Source organism: Cyrtonyx montezumae, unplaced genomic scaffold, assembly GCF_038088225.1.
Source record: "Cyrtonyx montezumae isolate F1298 unplaced genomic scaffold, pur_monq_1.0 scaffold_31, whole genome shotgun sequence".
Classification (NCBI taxonomy): Eukaryota; Metazoa; Chordata; class Aves; order Galliformes; family Odontophoridae; genus Cyrtonyx; species Cyrtonyx montezumae.
The window spans coordinates 2,852,000-2,865,907 of NW_027072036.1; the positions used below are offsets into that span (position 1 = coordinate 2,852,000).

General features: G+C 53.0%; 3 protein-coding genes and 4 non-coding genes across 19 annotated transcripts in view; 1 reads left to right on the forward strand and 6 right to left on the reverse strand.

The window, feature by feature from the left end:
* SRRM1 (serine and arginine repetitive matrix 1) overlaps positions 1-2,858 on the reverse strand; it is a 16,213-nt gene extending 13,355 nt beyond the window's left edge. For all 12 annotated transcript variants that reach the window (XM_065744506.1, XM_065744505.1, XM_065744507.1 and 9 more), the window contains exons 1-2: positions 2,765-2,858; positions 247-336 (exon numbers count right to left, since the gene is read on the reverse strand). In XM_065744506.1, coding sequence (XP_065600578.1) covers positions 247-336; positions 2,765-2,785 — 111 coding nt within the window. In that variant the 5' untranslated portion in view covers positions 2,786-2,858. The remainder of the gene's footprint in view (positions 1-246; positions 337-2,764) is intronic.
* The window catches only part of EPB41 (erythrocyte membrane protein band 4.1), a 200,162-nt gene that overhangs the window by 79,252 nt on the left and 107,002 nt on the right, over positions 1-13,908 (forward strand). The gene's annotated exons all lie outside the window — the stretch shown is intronic.
* NCMAP (non-compact myelin associated protein) lies at positions 5,266-11,134 on the reverse strand. 2 transcript variants are annotated; one of them, XM_065744587.1, is made up of 4 exons: positions 10,997-11,134; positions 7,183-7,274; positions 6,432-6,516; positions 5,266-5,968 (listed from the first exon to the last, which is right to left on the reverse strand). In XM_065744587.1, the coding sequence occupies exons 2-4, from the start codon at positions 7,262-7,264 to the stop codon at positions 5,827-5,829; spliced, it is 309 nt and encodes a 102-aa protein (XP_065600659.1). In that variant the 5' UTR covers positions 7,265-7,274; positions 10,997-11,134; the 3' UTR covers positions 5,266-5,826. The 2 variants fall into 2 exon arrangements, 1 of the variants encoding a protein (XP_065600659.1); XR_010622667.1 differs by lacking the exons at positions 5,266-5,968; positions 6,432-6,516; positions 7,183-7,274 and adding an exon at positions 10,297-10,662.
* LOC136053849 (small nucleolar RNA SNORD99) lies at positions 10,738-10,808 on the reverse strand. The gene has a single exon (XR_010622682.1). It is a non-coding gene; the product is annotated as a small nucleolar RNA SNORD99 (small nucleolar RNA).
* On the reverse strand, positions 11,285-11,403 carry LOC136053842 (small nucleolar RNA SNORA61). The gene has a single exon (XR_010622676.1). It is a non-coding gene; the product is annotated as a small nucleolar RNA SNORA61 (small nucleolar RNA).
* LOC136053853 (small nucleolar RNA SNORA44) lies at positions 11,605-11,733 on the reverse strand. Its single transcript, XR_010622686.1, has one exon. It is a non-coding gene; the product is annotated as a small nucleolar RNA SNORA44 (small nucleolar RNA).
* Positions 12,105-12,255, reverse strand: LOC136053852 (small nucleolar RNA SNORA16B/SNORA16A family). Its single transcript, XR_010622685.1, has one exon. It is a non-coding gene; the product is annotated as a small nucleolar RNA SNORA16B/SNORA16A family (small nucleolar RNA).

Below are 13,908 nucleotides of genomic sequence, written 5' to 3' on the forward strand. Positions count from 1 at the left end.
CAGCTTTGTTTTAAATCAGTTTCTAATCACTTCTGAACAATGCTTAGATTCAAGTACCAGTCTGGACCACTTATTTTAAAATTGTGTTTAACATAAATACCCATTGGTATTTGTGAATGTGTGAATATCACAGTCTTCTTCTAAACCATACCAGAGGGAACGACGTTCCTCACGCCCCCGTACACCGCCCGGCACCTGATTAAGAATGATGCTTGACTCACACATCTTACTTCTCAATCAACTTACCTTCTTTTCTAAGCATTCTGCAAATTTCAACTGCTTCAACAGTTTCTTCTGCTTATTGCTGAAGCGATTGTCCTGCTCTGCACTTGTTCCCTAAAGCACAGGAAACAAACACAGTCAGTGTGCTGCATTCAGCCGTCCCTGAGGAGCAGTTCCTCTGTTTTACTCCACACGTTTGCACTGAGCAGTGCGCAGCCACACCAGGGACACAACTCTGTACACAAACAACTCTTCAGTTTTAACACCTACTGCTGCAGGCTCAGGGGTAGGCAAGCTCCCAAGCTCTCCACCTTAATCTTATAATCTCCCTCAGCATCATACTCACGTATTTAAAACGTACAGCAGCGTCAAGCTGCCATGGAACTGACCTACCCTGCAACTCACCAACTCCTCAGAGGGAATAAGCTTTTCCCTCTGAGAACAAAAACATTATATATAGCTAGAGACATCTGTGAAACTGCTAGGTACATTTCTGAAGCACGTTACCTAACGTGGAGGCAGCGAGAGTACAAAGAATACTATTTTATTGATCATGCTCTGTTAAAGTTCACCAACTTGTTCCACTTCCACAAGCAGAAACTATAGGTTAAGTCATCTGGAACTGAAGGCTTGTGTGGAAAATTTACTTGCAAAAAAGTACAAAGAAGGAAACAGAACAACAGAAGGAAGAACTGTGTGGAGAACTGCATCCAAATGCTGATAACCTGTTAATAATCAAAAACAAACCCACGATTCACAAAGTTTATTTGGGAAACAAACACGAACTACTGAATTCATATGCAGTTTCCTATGGGAGAAGACGTGAGTGCCAGAAAGTATCTAGAACTCGCAACAGAACGTGCTACAAAGTACAAAACACGGATTGAAACTACTAAGGTGGCCATTTGCTCCCCCACAATACAAGAATCCCAAGGGCTCACGGAGGCACTGGCACTTGCCAGGATTTAGTGTGTAATATCTGCGGTCTGTGGGATGCCTTACACATCAGCAAAAGATGCAATTCCTGTTGGATTGTTGTGGGTTTTTTAAAGTAGAAGTGTGTAAAAACAGCACTTCCAGGGCTGCCTCAACACCATGCTGCTTTTTATTTTTACAAACCACCTCAGAACCCAATCTAGAAGAACATTCAGTTTCTGATTTGCTGTTCTCAGTCCCATAATCCCACCATCAGTGACAACCACCTCATCAGGAAACTTGTACAGGGCACCACTGGGGAATACAGATGTAACTCTCCTTAACTCCCAGCACCCAGGTGACTTTTTAAATTTATTTATTTTTTTTTTAACCAAGCTGACACATGGTCACCAAAATCCAGGAATGAAACTCACCAGCCTCACTGAGAGGTCAGAAAGTCAACAGCATTTCCTGCAGCCTGCACGTGTGGGGGACTGCTCTTCCAGTGTGCACCCCCAGGAGCTAAAGCACACAGGCTGAATACACGCTAACACAGCTTCCAGAAAGTGTCTGCCTCCTCCCAGAATCACTACTGGTACTGAAAATCCAATACTACACACGTGCTGTATTATGTGTAGCACTTGCAAAGGGTTTCTGGTGACTGTGGGGCTGTGCTGGGGAATGCTACTCATGCCAGGCCCTGAGTCTGGTCATGCACTTATTTACAAAAACATGGCTGCTGACTAAGTTCCTAATTAGCACTCTGAGCTGGTTATGGTGCCCGAAGTATCAGTCCCAGCAGGGTACAGCTGCCCAGGAAACACAGAGACTCTGTTTTCAGGCTCCAGATGACCTGGGAGAAATGTTTTCCGCCAGCTTGATCCGTTTGTTGGTGACTTGGAGTTACCTGGTGAAGGCCTTGCATTTATTGCCAGGGACCAATACAAAACTGAACTAAATGGATATGTGTTGTCCTCACGTGCTAGAGGCACCTCAGTTGCAGGAAGGGAAAATCATTGAGCTGGATATATCAGCGAGCCTCGGACCACTGAACTGCATGTGAAGCTACATGCTGCCAGGCACATCGATGATCAAAACTTACAAGAAGCACCTTAGCAAACGTTTACTTCCGAGCAGCGGTTGGAAAAAAAAAAAAAGGTTAGAAAAGAAAAACAGCCGAGCAGGGTGCAGCGTGATCTCCCCTCAGCGAACGCCGAGCTGCTGAAAAGGAAAACTCGTTGATCTTAAGCACACCCGTCTAACACATCCTCCTCCAGCACCGGGGCCGCTCAATAACCCCGCGCCCCACACGAGAGCACGGCCCCCCCTAGGCCCAGCCCGGAGCACAACCCGGGGCGGCACAGCCCGGAACTGCACGGCCCCGCCGCGCTGAGGGCCCGCACCGCTCCCCCCACCGCCCGGGCCCGGCGGCCGCGGCCTCCTTCCCTTCCTTTCCCTTCCCGCCGCCATTTTCTTCGCGGCCGTTGCACAGGAGCCTGCGCAGGGCGGGGGCGCGGCGGAGCGCTGCGCCAGGCACAGCGCGGAGGAGGGGCGGCCCGCTTGCACCGCGCGTTCTCCACCGAGACCGTACCCGCCGCTCCGCCCGCCCGCCCAGGCCGGCACTTACGCGGAAGAACCCCGCGTCCATCTTGGCTCCTCCGCCTCCTCCTGCTCGCAGCGCGCTGCCGGCCCGGCGTGCACCGCGCGCCCCTCGCCGCGCTGAGGGGAGGAGGAGAGCGCCGAGCGCATGCGCGCGGAGAGACGCAGAGAGGGACCGAGGGGCGGAGCCGGACGCTCCGCAAATCCTCTCCGGCGCCTCTCGATTGGAGGGCGGATCGGTAGGCGGGCTGGCGCTGGCCAATCGTAAAGCGCTGCGTTTTACCGGGGTGAGGCTGAGCGACGTCCAGGGATTTCTCTTCTCGCGAGACGTGGGAGCTCAGCGGAGAGGCGCGAGGCTCGCGACCTCACGGCGCATGCGCACGGTGGTTGCCCGCCTCCCCCCCCCCCTCAGTGCCCCAGCAGTGGGGGCTGGGCTGGGAGCAGGGCTCGCCCTGCTGCAGCGGTGCGACGTGAGCTCATTGTTTGGACGTTCTGCAAACAGAAAGCAAGAGCTCTGCCAGGAGCTGCTGTAACAGCAGGGCACGGCTTCTTTTTCTAAAGAACTGGGTTTTGGCGCTCGAAATCCAGGTTGCACCCTAACCCTAAGCCTGGCACTTGCAAGCACCTCACGCAGCTGTCCTCACCTTTAGTTTGCTCGTGTTTCGTTGAAGCACTGCAGAGGAACTGAGTAACGGCTCTGGCAGAGCTGTCCTCGCGTCTTGGAATAAAGGATAACACCTCTTCACCGCCCGTTCCCACTTTATTGCTCTGAGAACTATCGGCTGCGGTTTGATGTAAGGATATGATCAGGCAGCAAGGCAACTGCTGCAGGATGAGGAAAGCTGCAGCCTGGCTGGCTGACAGCTTCCCCTACAGCTCCCAAAACGTTTAAATACCGCACAGAGTTGGTTAATTAGGGCTACAGAGACCACAGCCCTCTCATGGTTACAGGACATGCTAACACAGAATCCCCGAGGTTGGAAAAGGCTGCAAGGTCACCCGGCCCAACTGCCCACCTATCACTAAACCATGTTCCTCAATATGATGTCTCGGTGTTCCTTAAAGACCCCCGTGGTCGGTGACTCCACCACCTCCCGTGCAGCCCATCCCCACGCTGACCACCTTTTGGAGCAGCGTTTCCTCACATCCAGTCTGAACTTCCCCTGGTGCAGGTTGAAGCCATTCCCTCTCGTCCTATCACTGTTACACGGGAGAAGAGGCCGACCCCCAGCTCAGCACAACCTCCTTCAGGAGGGAGCAATGAGGTCTCCCCTGGGCCTCCTCTTCTCCACACTGAACAATCCCAGTTTCTTCAGCTGCTCCTCATAGCCCTGTGCCCCAGACCCCTCACAGCTTTGTTGCCCTTCTCTGGATGTGCTCCAGGGCCTCGATGTCTTTCTCATAGTGAAGGGCACAAAACTGAACACAGTACTCGAGGTGCGGCCTCACCAGTGCTGAGTACAGGAGGACAATTATTTCCCTATTTCTGATACAGGCCAGGATGCCATTGGCCTTCTTGGCCACCTGGGCACACTGCTGGCTCATGTTCAAAGCATCAACCAAAACCCCCAGGTCTGTTTCTTCTGCACAGCCTTCCAGCCACTCTGCCCTGAGCCTGTAGCGTTGCCTGTGGACAACATGCAGGACCTGGAACTTGGTCGTGTTGAACCTCATCCCATTGGCTTCAGCAGAGATCCCTCTGCAGGGCCTCACTACCCCCAGGCAGGTCGACACTTCCAGCCAACTTGGTGTCATCTGCAAACTGAGGGTGCACTCAATGCCCTCATCCAGGTCATCAATAAAGATAATGAGGAGGACAGGCCCCAGTACCGACCCCTGGGAAACACCACTGGTGAGCGGTCCCCAGCTGGATGTGACTCCGTTCACCACATCCTGCACTCATGGAGTACAAACCATGCTGCACACAGGCTGTGTCCCTCCAGCCATCCCAGTGAGCCACTCCACACGATATAAAAGCAGAGATGTTTCTCAGAGCTTTGTGTGGTTCTGTTTAAAGCAGAGTTTAACTCATCTCCTTCCTCATCCTCCAGCTGTTAGGGATGCTTTTACATGCACACTTTGGACAATGAGCCACAGAGCGTGCTGACAATGCTGCTGTGTGTGCACACGCAGTGGGCTGTGAAACACCCTTGGGAATTTCTCTGCTGCATTACCCTACACCCACGACCATCGCAGTTGGAAAACACTGACACATTCGGTGACTTTCTACAGCAGAAAAAATAATAAATCAACCTTAGGAATACATCAAACCTCGTCCGGAATGGAGAACAAAGCACTTCAGGAGGCAGGCTGTAGAAAAGCTGTGTGTAATGCCATGCTTGCCTTCTCATGTTTACTTTGTTCGCTTAAAGGACTTCTCAGATTTCAAGATAGAGAAAACACTGCAGTGGCAGTAACGAACCCAGAGCAATCTTGGCATGAGAGGAAAAATCCGTGGCCATTCAGTTCATTGGGAAACAAGCAGGTGATCAGGTTAGTAGAAATATTTCAACGTACACTTGGAAAAAAAGTCATTTTTTTTCTCCCTACGACCATACAAACGTGGTATTAGAAACGTGAAAGATGACCAAAGATAAATGTAGTTTTACAACCTCCCACATTGCCAGTTGTGTATAAAACAGACTACAAACCTGTTTTGCATAAACCTCAACAAACCTCAACCTGAGTTGTGTGTTTCTTGCATGTCCAATTTTTCCTTCTTTTTCTCACCAGTCATTGCAGGATTGGAAAAGCTTAAACTCTGAGGAAGTGAAAGCTCTACAGAATCATTGTGCGTTTTTTTCCAAAGGAATAGCTTGGCTGCTTTGATCTTTCCACACCCAAAGCTCTGACAGAGGGCTCCTTGCATCCCAGATGATCTGTATCCCTTCACCAGTTGATTCTCAGCACACAGAAAGCGTCCAGAGCTTTCTGTTTTCCTCCCAAAGACAGAAAGCAGGAAAAATTACAATACAGAGACAGAATAATGGCTCTCATCATCCCAAATGTGTTACCGCTTTTTGGAGGAGCCCAGGTCTGTGTGAGATGAACTCCAGCACTTCTCTCTCGAAGGGAGGGACACGTTCACAGTCATCTGCTCTGCAGGTGGATGCCCACAGGTACAGAAGTTACCGTGGGATGCTGAGGGATGCTGCTGCTGTTCTGCCCCAAAGGTGGTGGCACTGATGCTTTGCTGCTTTTGGGCTCCAGCTCCCGCTTCCCTCTCATGTGTCTGTAAATGTGAAAATGAAATATTTACCAGTGCTGGCATTTGTGTCTCCTACAATAAGAACTGGGAAGGTTCCCACAGAAACAGGCTGAATCGAGCAGCCGTTGAGAACTTATATCAAGCAGGCCTTCCTTCCAAAGACAGAAAATGGCAAGACAGCACTCCTAAAACATGTTCACAACTCAGTGCCTTCAGATGGAGAAATCAGCTCCACTCTGGCAGCACAATGCTCACAGCAACCCCTCCTTACACCAACAGAAGCCCCCAAAAGAATATCCATCAAGCACTCTCTGCTAAGAGCCATCCTGTTACAGACTGGCTTCCAGGACACTCAATCAAAGCACATTATACTTCGGATCCTGCTTGAAATTCTCATCAGCAAATAATGAGGACGCCCGTGAAGTGGGAGCACACAACTGATTCTGGTTCACCTTGCTTCTCCTCGCTGGAGGACTCAGCCACATACCTGTTATATGCTTTCAGTATCAGCAGAACCGCTGTAAAAATAATAATTACTCCTACTACAATGGCAGCAACTATTGCTCCAGAACCTGGCAGGGAAGCAGAAGAAAAAAAAGAAGGTCTTTATGAAGAAGTAGTCATTGCTCTGTTTGAAATTTGCTGAATTTAAAGGTTAAAAAGCTACAGAGAAGCAAATGAAAAAAAAAATTAAAAAAACACATTTGTTTTCTATTTAAATAATTTCTCTTTTCATTCAGTGGAAGAGTTCAGGATGGGAGCACTGGGGAAGCAAGGAAGGAAGAGAGAAAACTGGAGCAGCTCTGTGCTACGTGGGAACAAAAGCATACAAATAACCCTTCTTTCATTTTGTTGTGTCTGCTTAACGAGGATTCCAGATACGGTCACAGAATCACAGCATCACAACGTTGGAAAGGACCTACATCATCCAGTCCGACTGTCCACCCATCACCATTGCTACCACGAGCTGCTAAAGCATATCTCGTAGTACCCAGACGCCTCTTGAACACTGCCAGGGATGGCAACTCCACCACCTCCCTGGGCAGCTGAACACAGTACTCGAGGTGCAGCATCACCAGTGTTGAGTACAGGGGGATGACCACCTCCCTGCTCCTGCTGGCTGCATTACATCTGATTCAGGCCATCTAGATCCCTCTGAAGGGCCTCGCTACCCTCAGCCAGAGGTACTGGTCATAAACAAACCAAAAAGAAAGCCACAGCCCCACGACTTTCCTTACTTTGATAGAGACTCTGCTCTTGGGACTTGGTCACATTGACTGAGAGCGCAGTGCTGCTGGTCAGCGGCGTGGCTGTCGTCATCGTGACTGGGCTGCGGAAGGAAGAAGAAATAAAAGGATGATTTCATAAAACATCTGCACCCAGCTGTGCCACCAAATGTACCTCTTAACGATTCGTAACGCTTTCTGGGTGGTAAGAATTGGGCCCTTCTGAAGTCAGTGGAAGTTTTGCTACTGTACAGCATCCACAGCGTGGCGTTATGGGGCAGGAGATACAGACACAGCAATGCAATGTTCCCCGAGCATCACTGATGTTACAGATGTTTCCTATATGCGCCTGAAATGCTTTGGGATTTCAGCTTGTCGCTCCGGGTTTTGAGATGAGAAGAGGAGGAGGTGGGGTCTGAACGCCGTCTCCCTGCCCCAGTCCTGCGGCACAACGCAGACACACGGGTCTGTACTCAGTGTTCAATGACAGATCTTTGAAGGAAGGGGGAAAAAAACCGACGACGACGGGTTCCCTGCTGTCACTGCTGACAAGTGACGTGCGGATACGTCTTGGTGGGGATTACAGAGTTAGCAAAGGGAGATTTTATCACCGGGCAGCAACGATAATAGAAGAAACGAGAGGAGGGGTTCATTGGCTGTCGCTGAAGTCCGCACGGGTTCGCTGCTCTTCTATTAAGTTCGCTGAAGTCCGCTCTGCTTCGGTGGTCTCCGCTCGGGCTCTCTGAAGTCCAAAGCTGCCGGAGCGCACTCTGGGGCACCCGACAACACTCCCTGAGCTCCCACGGGTTTCCCGGAGGGTTTGCAGCGCATTTTGCTGCAGTGCCGCCAGCACACCGCGAGCAGCAGCGGGGCACCCAATGGTGCTGAGAGCCCCTGGGCACCCTCAGCCACCCCGACCCGTGCTGTGGGTGCAACGCCCGCACCCCTCCGTGCACGGAGCAGCCCCGTCCGCAACGGCAGGTTGCGGGGCACCGAGGCAATCGGGGCTTTCCGTTGCTGCGCTGCACGCATGGAAGTAGACGCACACAACGCAGCGGTGTTCTTCCCGCGTGGCGGTGCCCCGGGGTGCATTTTGCGGACCGTTTCGTGTCTTTTCAGTGCAGTCCCCGCCGCTCCCACACCGCCCCACGTACCGGCAGCGCGGCTCTGCCGTCCGTGCGCAGCCCGGGAGCCTCCGCACCGCCGCGCGTGCGCAGAGCGGCGCCTGCAGTACCGCACTTTGTCCGGCAGGCGGCAGCGCGCAGTGCCGTGCCTTCGGGCGCATGCGCATAACTCGCTGGTGGACTAATCGCGATAGGGGCGGTAAGAACAGCGAGCTGCCAAGTCTGTGCCTGCGTGCGCATGCGCAATGTTGCTTGGAGGACCAAATAGCATAGAGGTTGGCGGACTGGCGGCGCAGAGCGGTTAGAACTGAGAGCCCACTTCCGCGTTTTGCCTCACAGCGCGCCCGGGAGGTTTCCGTGAAGCGCTGTGGGTGACGCCGCTCCTCTGTGGGCCTGCTGCTCTGCGGACGCTGAAACGGCCTTTGCAGGGCTTGGAGCACCCTGCTGAAGGCGGATTACACGCGATGGTGCCCGCTGCCCCTCATGCAGTGGAAGCAGGTCAGTGAAACGAGGCAGGGGTGTCCTGGATAACCAGGTGCAGCACTTCACAAACAGGGCTTTAGGTTCCAGTGCTCTAGACCACACAGGTGAGCCCAGGGCATAACCTTAGGAGCCAGGTTACATAGGCCTGGGCCCAGGGGAGCTTCCTGAGTGCCCTGGAGTACACATTCGCACCCAGAGCATAGGCCCAGGCACATGAGAACACTGGGATCCAGTGCCTCCAGGTCTTCAAGGCCCCATAATGAGCTCTAGAGACACCAGGCATATCCCAGAGCTATTAAGCATGCCCTGGGGTGCCCTAGGTACATCCCAGAGACCTCACAGCTCCTCAGCACACTCCAGGGATCCTCACTGGTTTCCCAGTCTACCCTACTGGATGTTCAGGTCCCCCCAGTGTAGTTGACTACATCCTGACATGCTTCCAGAGCCCACTAGGGTAACACAAAAGGCTTTGTAGTCCATCCTAGAGACCTCCCTAGGCCATCCAATGTACTCCAGGACACACTAATGGACTCCCAAATCTTGTCTGTGTCTCCCAGTGCATCCTAGGGGGTTCCAAGGATGCCAAAGTGGACTTTGGGGCACACTACTATCCTCCTTTTGCTGCTCAGTGCACTCCAGGATGCTTTAAAGGCTTTCCAGTGTACTCCCTTCTAGTCCATGTGTGCCCCAGTATGCTCTGTTGCACCAGACCGCTCCCAGAACACTCTGGCAACTGTAGGGCACCTTAAGAACCCCTGGAGCACTTCAGGAGACTTATAAGTTTCTGGACACTTATTACATATTACTACTAATTACCTCCCAGAGGCTGACAGACAAGCAGCACAAAACAGTTGCATTTCATAAAATATATTTTACAATTTTAAGAAAATCACTTAAGACACTGCAATGGAAGGACCTTCACAGTAAAGCTGCAAGAAATCATATGCCTGGAGCTACATGTATAAAGGGAAGAACAGGTGAGAATGAACTGCAGGACACTTTGGCATATGTGTCGTGCCCAGACCTCAGCACTGTGTGCCCACAGCTGATGCAGTGAGGGCAGCCATCCCCAGCCCTGCACTCAGCTGCCCCTCCAACTCTGGCAGAGCCACAGGACCCAGGTACAGACATTCCCATGGGCATGAGGGGGATGTGGAGGGGACCTGTCACTGTCCCCACATCCATTGCCAGGCTGGGAAAGGCCAGATCTGTGAGTCCCAGGCTGGTGTAGCACAGCACTACCTTGTGTTACCCAGCCCTTACCCCATGTAAAGGGTACAATGCAGGAGAGGTCACAGCATTGAGCACAGACCAAAATACCCCAAACACAGGAAAACAAGTTCCATAGAATGGTTTGGGTTGGAAAAGAGCTCAAAGACCATCAAGCTCCAACCCCCACCCACACTTCCTGCTGTCCCATCACTAGATAGTGTGCATAAAGTTTGTTTCCCTCCCATTTCTGATATTCCTTTAAAAATTGGAAGGCCACAATGAGGTCTCCCCAGAGTCTTCTCCTGTCTTTGTCAGAGAGCTGCTCCAGCCCCTCTCATCACCTTGTGGCCATCCCTACAGAAGCTCCACATCTTCCCTGTGCTGGAGGCTCCAGACCTGGATACCATACTCGAGTATTTCCTATCCCAACCTTCCTGTAAGCTGTTCTTCTGACATAACTCCATAGCAGGGAATGTCCTTCCTCACTGAGCATTGAATGAGAGCTCTGGCAGTGCCCCCCCGAGGTTCCCCCTGCCCACAGTGCTCAGTGACTGCTGCACCTCTGCAGCTCTCCCACCCGGGGGAGCCCCCACCTCAGAGCAGCCACGGTGAGGTTGTGCAGACTGCTGCTCCTTCAGGACTGAAGGCACTTGGGTCCATCATCCATACAAACCTAACAAAACAAAAAAGAATTCATTTAGGATGAAGTGCAGTTAGACAGTGTGCAGTGACTGCAGCTGACACCAGAGCCTGGCCTCAGCCCCATATCCGCAGGATTCATCCAGCAGTCTCCAAAGAAAGGCATCATCACTGACCAGGCTGCACTCAGAGCATCGTTAGAGAACAGCTCATCCCACAGGAGCTCTGCCCTACCAATGAGGCCACCCAATTACAGACCTTTAATGAAGTTTGTAACTCCCACCTACTAAACCCCCTCCACCGCCCTCTGTTATCAAGCACTGACAAGATCTCACTTCCAACCCCCAGAATGCCAGGCAATTACTCACAAGGGACACTGCGGTGCTCCACTTCAGTTTCTCCACAATTTCAGCCTTAAGCAAAGCAAACCAACCCTCTCCACAGCATCTCACAGCTCTCAGCCTCTTCCACTAAGCATGAAACTCCTGAAAAAGACAGGAGAGCCACGGGTAGCACACAGCAGCTATTAGGGATGCCTAAGTATCAGAGCAGCAGATCCAGCCCAAGGAAGCAGCAGAGCACAAACCCTCAGCCCATGTCTCCATTTTGCTGCCATCCCAGTGCAGCAATGCAAGCACTGATTGTCTTCAAACCGGCCCTGCTCAGAGCAGGGCTGTGCCAGCAAAGAGGCCAAGGCCAGAATGAATGATACTTTTCCTCCTTTTTCGACCACAAGATCAGTATTCAGATCTGATGGGAAAGGGATCAGGAGGGACAGAGCTCTGGCGAAGGCACACTCTCTCACCTTAGGTCTATCAGCACGCAGTGGAGCTCCAGAACAGTGAGGAACCCTGGAACACAATGCAACAACACCCCAAAATCAGCAACGAGTTTCACACACCATCAACACTGACACAGCCAGCCCCCAAACTGCCACAGCCCTCACAGGAGGGGGCAACACCTCAGCTACATGCAAACATATAGGAGGGGCGAGTGACGGCAACAGGCAGAAGAGGCCGAGCAGTCAAAGACCTTCCTGTTGCTCTCGCATGTTGTTGGAGAGCTGCAGCTACTTCAGAGCCACAGCTCTTGGATTAACATGCAGGGTGGCTTCGGCCAAGCCTGTTACAGCTGGAAAAGCTGTAAAAAGCAACAGATGCATCAGAAGTGGAGCAGTCTGCTGGCTCCGGATCACAACTGATTCCTCCAGATCGCAACTGGGATAAGGGATGCCGCAGAAAGCCCTCTCCACCCCAATATGCATAAAGTAAGGGGAAGCCGGCAGCTCAGGAGGAGCTGAGGAAGGTCCCACTCACAGCCATGGGGACCCAGCACGGCTCACCTGCTCAGCAGCGCCTCGAGCAGCAGCTCCGCACCGCTCCTAAGGGAGAAAAACACTTAAAGCAACAGAAACACCGCGCTGTGCCCCCCCCAACCCCAAACCCCGACACCGCAGCCGGGACCCCACCCCGCAGCCCCTGTATTTTCCCCATTTGTTGCCGGGCAGTCACACACACACACACACACACGACTGCGCAGCGACCGTCGGGGAAAACGCGTGGCTCTCGGCTCCTTTTTGACTGCGTCCGCCACCGCGGGGACGGACACAGCTTCGATAGGGCCGGGGGGGGGGGGGGGGAGGGGGACCCGCGGAGCCCGGAACCGCCGCTCCCACCCGCGGGCACGCGCTCACCCGCGGAGGGAACGCCGTTATCCCGCAGCGCCCGGACACCGACAGCCCCGGGGGCACCGACAGCGGCACGGGGCGGATGGCGGCGGATAGGGCGTGCATCACCGCCATGGCGGAAAGAGACAGAGGGCGGCCCGCCGCGGGCTTTTATAGTGAGGCAGCGCGCGCGCTGATTGGCTGCTGCGGACGGGCGCTCCCGCGGTGCATCCTGGGAGTCGTAGTTCCGGGTGCGGAGCCCCCCCCCCCACACACACTTGACAGGGAGCTGTTGGAGAGGGTCCAGAGGAGCGGCACAGAGATGCTCAGAGGGCTGGAGCACCTCCCCTGTGAGCACAGGCTGAGGGAGCTGGGCTTGTGCAGCCTGGAGAAAAGAAGATAATCTGCGCTTTCAGCCTCTGGGATCTCCTGCAGTGTGAAGGATGACCCAGATCAGATTGTTGTGTTTCGGCCCAGAAACGTCAGAATGCTGCAGCTGTGGGTGAGTGCTTAAGGCAGAACGCTTCAGTCCGTCCCAGGCTGAGATGCAGCTTTCAAGGACGGCGCAATCCCAGTGAGCTGTGGTACCACCTGCCTTGCATTTCTTGCCTCCAGCACATAAAGATAAAAGCAGAATTCATCTTGCTGCACGGAGTCCTTGCTTTTCATCTCATGTGGCACTGTGTGGAAGTTAATTAGGGCTTTTCCTTCAGCCATCCATGAGTGTTTCTCCCACGCTCTCTTAAACTGGGATCCCAAAATAAACACCACAAGTGCAGGTGACCGCCTGCTTTGTAGCTCCACATCAAAGTGCCTCCCCTGCTGCAGGTGCTGCAATAGCAGCCAGGAGCTGGAAAGGAGCATGGAGATAAATGACGTGTGGGCAGGAGCACGGTGAGATTACCAGCTCAGCAGTGTTGGCTGAGATTCTCACAAACAACCCCAAGAGGATGGCAGAGATTAAAACCCCACATCTACAATGCTCCTTTTGCTATGGAGGGTGCTTCCTTGTGTCACCAAGCCTGGAACTGCACCCCTCCCACCCACAGTAAGGTACAGAGTACACACTGCCTCCTTCTTCACTCACCCCAGCTCTCCGAGTGGGAGCAGTTTCTCCCTAAGGTAATTCCCAGCTTTGACATGGCTGTAAGACACGGATGTGTTCTCCTAAAGCCCTGGCATCTTCCTGATCCTGTGCACACACAGCTACCCCAGAAGCCTGGGGATGCCACTGATGATGGATCAGATTAATCATGCCCAACATTCTCTCTGCCACGGGACTAAAAGAAGACAGCAAAACGATTTTGCCCGTGGGCAACCGCCTGCGAGGGGTGCTGCTCTGCCCCACCGCCCTTCAGACAGCCTGGCTGCCCTTTGCTCTCCACCAGGAGTCAGCAGTGTGCAACACAGAGCTTCACAGGGTATGGTTGATCTGTGCGTTAGGGAATGTTAAACGGGACAGCAGTGCTGGGCAGCCTTCCGACAGCAGCACACGTTTCTGTTGGTAAAGGAAGCGTGGCTTCAATCAGGAGGAGCTGTATAATGAAAGGTGAAATGGGGGGGGGGGGGCAGGTCAAGAAGAGAATGAGGGGCACACAGAGCAGCACTGTTGTA

What these genes read in the sequence shown, in the direction of transcription:
- NCMAP (XM_065744587.1), bottom strand. Translation starts at nt 7,264, where the DNA reads ATGACGACAGCCACGCCGCTGACCAGCAGCACTGCGCTCTCAGTCAAT. An exon ending in AGAGCAGAGTCTCTATCAAA is followed by an intron (nt 6,517 to 7,182) that starts GTAAGGAAAGTC and finishes CTTCCCTGCCAG; the next exon opens with GTTCTGGAGCAATAGTTGCT. An exon ending in ATACTGAAAGCATATAACAG is followed by an intron (nt 5,969 to 6,431) that starts GTATGTGGCTGA and finishes TCACATTTACAG; the next exon opens with ACACATGAGAGGGAAGCGGG.